This window comes from Danio rerio, chromosome 1, assembly GCF_052040795.2.
Source record: "Danio rerio strain M-AB ecotype USA chromosome 1, GRCz13ab, whole genome shotgun sequence".
Taxonomy (NCBI): domain Eukaryota; kingdom Metazoa; phylum Chordata; class Actinopteri; order Cypriniformes; family Danionidae; genus Danio; species Danio rerio.
The window spans coordinates 95,001-100,000 of record NC_141021.1 but is presented as its reverse complement, the minus strand read 5'-3'; the positions used below and the strand labels follow the sequence as shown (position 1 = coordinate 100,000).

The following is a 5,000-nucleotide window of genomic DNA, read 5'->3' as shown; positions in this document are numbered from 1 at the left end:
TCCACCACTGAGATCAACTGGAAAGCGACTCCAAATGTGCCGGGATCTCCAATGGTGAAACACACACTCTACCAACACGCTGAGCTGTTATAAGCCAGTGCTGGATCATACACAACAATGGGTTCAAAGTTACAATTAAACTTAAATTAAACCTTTAACCAGCAGATTTTCTCTCCATATTTGGACCCAACAGCACATTTCAGAGTGTTTGTGTCCGTAACACAGTTTGTTTGCTCTGCTGTCCCCCAGATCGACATCATCAAATTCAACAGTGCCACTGGAATGAAGGTGTACAAGAACTATAAGGGCCGGGCGAGTCTGACGTTTGATCTGACTAAAGGAAAAGCCGACCTGCAGCTGGTGAGGGTCACCAGTGCCGACAACCGGACCTACGAGTGCCATGTGGAAGTGCTGGACGAAGAGGACGGCACTCTATCAGACACCACCAACCTCATTGTCCTGGGTGAGATCGCACACTACTGGCCATAACCTCTGTCATTTGTCTGTCTAATGAAGGCAAATAATAAAAATAATCTTAAAAAAGTCATTAAAAAGGTGAGATGTGCTGCAGATTGAGCTGTACAGATACGCTATATTACACAGATGCGGCTCACTCCAGAGCCAGTGGGTGGAGCTCGACAATCCAACCACACCCTAAAGTAATCAATCACTAAACATAACCCCACCCATTCGGTCCACAGAGGCGGAGCTGGACCAGTCCAGGCTCCGCCCCAATACAGCCAGAGCTGAGCCAGGCGTTGTATATTTTTAGAAGTGAGCGATGTGTGTATAACCTCCTGTGAATACAACCTCCAACCCTCTATCACAAGCCCAATTCTCCAATCATAAGGTCACAGCTAGCCTAGGCTCCACCCACTTCACTCAGAGGGGTGGAGCTTGATCATTTCTCACAATCTCATCAACGTCTGTCACAATCAGGCAGCGCAGACAACACAACAACATATGAAGAGAACAACAAACGGCTTCCTGTAGATGATGACCGCTGTTTTCTTCATCTGAGTGCTGATGTAGTTTCATTATTCTCAGTTTGTGGGTTAGGGTTGTTTCACGATAGTCATTAAAGTCTCTCTTGTGTCTCTGTTGTACACCAGTGGCTCCATCAACACCCAAATGCACTATTGAGGGGAAGACGGAGTACTTTCAGGACATCACCCTGACCTGCAAATCGGAGGAGGGAACGCCGACACCGACCTACAAGTGGCAAAGCTACGATGTGTTGAACAACCCTCGCCCAAACCCACTGAAGGCCACCGACGGTACGCGTGTACAAACCTGCTGAATCCCTGAGTTCCTGCATCAGCTATAAGTGTGTGTGTGTGTGTGTGTGTGTGTGTGTGTGTGTGCGTGTCTCCTCAGTGAACGGCGTTCTGTCGCTCTACAACATCTCTAAAGACACGTCCGGGTTCTACGTCTGCACCTCCACCAATGAAATCAGATCTGCCAAGTGTAATCTGACTATGGCCGTCATGGCACGTAAGAATCGCAGCGCTCGCTAATGTTCCTAAACACAGTCATGCTAACGCTAAGTCACGCGGCTCTTCTGTCCTCCTCAGCGTCCATGAGCATGGCGTCCACGGCGGGCATCATCGGGGCGGCGGCGGGCGCGCTGGTCCTCCTGCTGGTCATCATCATCTGCTGCTGCTGCTGCCGGAGGAAGAAGAACAAGGAGGAGGAGTACGCCATGGGGTACGCTAGCAGAGCGCTAACGGCATGTCATAGGCACCTCAGAAGCTAACGCCAATTTCTCTGTGTTTGCAGGACTCCTGAAGACGGAGAATTCACAGACAAGGATCCGGAGGAGCAAGACGAACACGTGCGGTCTGAGCAGGAGCGTCCAGTGAAGAGCGCAGACCGCAGAGATGTGCAGGACGAGCGCAGCGAGAGGAGCTACGACCGCCGCAGTGACTACGACGACCGCCGAGATCCGAACACCAGCCAGCGGGATGATCGTGATGACCGATACAATGACCGCCGCGACCGATACGATGACAAACGCGACCGGAGTGATGACCGCCAGGAACGCTACGATGACCGCCGGGAACGCAACGGTGACCGCCAAGATCGTTATGATGACCGCCGTGATCGCAATGATGACCGCAGAGATCGTTACGATGACCGCTACGATGATCGACGCGACCGCTACGATGACCGCAGAGATCGCCATGATGACCGCTACGACAGCGACCGCTACTCTGACCGCTACGACAGCCGCGACAGACCGCCCAGCGTCCCCCCGAATAAACCCAGAGATCCGCGGAATTGATTCGTTCCTCAGAAACGCAGGATATAGAGATATCTGACATCCTGAAGCAGGAGATTTCATCCTACACACATGTGCTAGTGCTGACCAACATCTCCTATCGCCATATCAATCATCTCATATCCTGAAAACCATGCGCTCAACGATATCGCCATCATTCAGCAAATTCAATTAAATAATATAATTATATATCGCGAACACACGACTGTTTCTCTTTTACATTTTAATATATTTGCTCAAATGTGATTTTCTTTCAGGGCAAATGTTCGATTAGGAACGTTTAAATATTAAATAACTATAATGACAGATAAAACACGCTTCAAAGATATTGCGAAAGCACTGCACGTTTTCCTCATGCTGTTACTCTGGCTTCTGCCTGCATCCCTGTGCTGGGTTATCCACATCCAAATGAGGAACAGGTATTGCTGTAAACGGTGTATTTGCCACACCATAAAATAAACAAGCACAACAGGAAACGCCATGTTGCTCAGCCCTGGTAGCTGTCTTTAACACTTGACTCTGATTGGTCAGTCACAAAATTCCAAGGTATGTTATTTAGAAACTTATAAGACACTTCAAATCTTTATCTTGAGCATCAGTGAACACGTTCCTCCATATACGCTTCTGTTTCGCCGCTGTTTTTGACTGTTTGGCGCCCTCTTGTGACTGAATAATGTGCAGGTTAGTGTATACTCCTTTCAGCTGTATTTGTTTCTGTCAGCTTTGTCTTTAATAAATGAATGCTATATTTAGTCTCAGAACAATGTTTATTTGTTAGAAATTTACATTTTCTGGCGAGCAGCTGTATAATAAACCGGATAAAGCACACCCAGCCGGGGGGTTTCTCAGAATAAACCCTTCTATTGTCAATGTTCTGTTGTTCCTCTTTGTTTCTGTTGTTGACGGGGGATTACCGTGAAACACATGTCTGTTAAAACTTTAAATATAGAATGAATATACCAGACTTCAGTTTATTTCTCTTTATTTTTGTACTGTTTGTAAATGAAATATTCATCATGTGTGTTGCTGGCAGTAAGACTGGTTTAGCGGAGTTCCCGGTGCAGCTGTTTAACATTCAGACTTCTGTTTTAATCTGTGACAGACAGTGAAGCGGAGTTTTGTGGCCTGACCGACCCGTTTACTTCACTTTATATTGCGATGATGTCACAGGAAGTGTATTTATGACAGACTGCATCGATCAGCTTGACCAGATCATTCTGCCTGTATAATTCAGGGTTTTGATCTGTGCATTACTCTGTATGTTCTGATGTAGTTTCTCACACCATGTAGTTACTGTTACTGTTATCTGATGATCATTAAACATGTTTTTACTTCATGGAAACGAGTATTTGGATTTATTATTGCCCACGAAAAATAGGAGTATATTGAAAACAGAATATAGTGAAACATGATCGACAATACAGCAGATGAAATATGCCATCATTAGTGACGGTGTTTTACATCTGACAAAGTCTAGAATCGTCATTTCCTGAGAATCGAACCCACAACCCTTGTGTATTAACACCATGTGTTCAGTAACTCACAGTAAACACACTATCTGCACGATCTGCTGTGACTCAAGGGAAGTGATGCACTGTTTAAATATTGTGTCTGAAATGGCCTGTAAGGCTGACCACAACATCAGCACTGTTTAACTGAGGGTCACCAGTGCAGACCCCTGATCGCCATCAGCTGAGAACAGGGTTCACTATTTACAGCCTGCAAAGACTTTTCCGGAAACACCTTTAAAGAAAATAAACAAGGAAAACACTTTTCTTTTCAGAAGCAGGTGAAAGCCCGACTGTTCATGTTTTAGCCAGATTTGTATTTTCTGAGTGAACTATCCCCTTAAATACAGCAGAGGCTGATGCACTGACAGAAACACTAGAGGGCGCAGTCGCTGAAGAGTCCAGACTGACGAGACTTATATAAAACTTTCTGCTGAGATTTACTGATTTATCAGAGGTGATCGTGCAGCTGTGTGTGTGTGTGTGTGTGTGTGTGTGTGTGTGTGTGTGTGTGTGCGTGCGAGAGAGAGAGAGAGCCTCTACTGTGCCGAGACGGAGCTCCTCCTCGGTGTGTGTCGGTAACGCGCGCGCCTCACAGTCCCGTTATTCCCGACAGCAGAACACACGGGCGAGCAGGAGTGGAAAACCGGAGGAAAACACGCGACATGGCCGAGAGAACACACCGATTTCTGGTGCTGTCGGTGCTCAGATGCTGGATCTCCCTGCTGGGCTTTACAGGTGCGTCACTTTCCCCGTCCGGAGAGTTTGCGGAGTTCTGGGCTCCGGGGTTTGTTTACAAGCTCCATCACCGGCTGCCGGTAACAAGTCCCGCTGAGATGAAGACATATTAGACACGAATGTGTTTTAAACTATTAACATGTACATATTTTACAACAGTCTGTTAATATGAACTGATGAAATACTGCAGTGTACACTAGCTTTTACTACAGTAAACTGTGCTGTACTGGACTGTAATGTTCTCTATAGAATAGTAAAGTATTGGCTCATTTGTTTACATCACTGTAGTTACTGTACTGTTGCTGATGTCTGTTTTAGTCACTTTTATTATTTGTGTTAATTTTCTGTCATGTGTTATATTTGTTCCTGCATATGTAAAACACTTTGAACTGCCAAACCCTAACCCTATACAAACAAACTGCCTTACTCTAGTTACCATAGCAACTGTAGAATCACCACAACAGATTCATTTC

At 46.0% G+C, this 5,000-nt stretch overlaps 2 protein-coding genes across 12 annotated transcripts in view; both read left to right on the top strand.

Moving 5' to 3' along the window:
- The window catches only part of gpa33a (glycoprotein A33 (transmembrane), paralog a), a 4,641-nt gene extending 1,018 nt beyond the window's left edge, over window positions 1–3,623 (top strand). For all 3 annotated transcript variants that reach the window (NM_001115105.2, XM_087235493.1, XM_087235492.1), the window contains 6 exon segments: window positions 1–54; window positions 250–463; window positions 1,113–1,277; window positions 1,378–1,494; window positions 1,575–1,707; window positions 1,780–3,623. The exon segment at window positions 1–54 is cut by the window's left edge. In NM_001115105.2, the coding sequence (NP_001108577.2) occupies window positions 1–54; window positions 250–463; window positions 1,113–1,277; window positions 1,378–1,494; window positions 1,575–1,707; window positions 1,780–2,284 (1,188 nt within the window). In that variant the 3' untranslated portion in view covers window positions 2,285–3,623.
- Window positions 3,624–4,239: 616 nt separating this feature from the next.
- The window catches only part of ildr2a (immunoglobulin like domain containing receptor 2a), a 12,630-nt gene continuing 11,869 nt past the window's right edge, over window positions 4,240–5,000 (top strand). For 8 of the 9 annotated variants that reach the window (XR_015476011.1, XR_015476010.1, XR_015476009.1 and 5 more), the window contains exon 1: window positions 4,240–4,527. Coding sequence is in view for 4 of the 9 variants with exons in the window: in XM_087236560.1 (XP_087092686.1) it covers window positions 4,455–4,527 (73 nt within the window). In the remaining 5 variants the exon portion in view is untranslated. The remainder of the gene's footprint in view (window positions 4,528–5,000) is intronic. The other variant, XR_015476013.1, reaches the window with a different exon arrangement.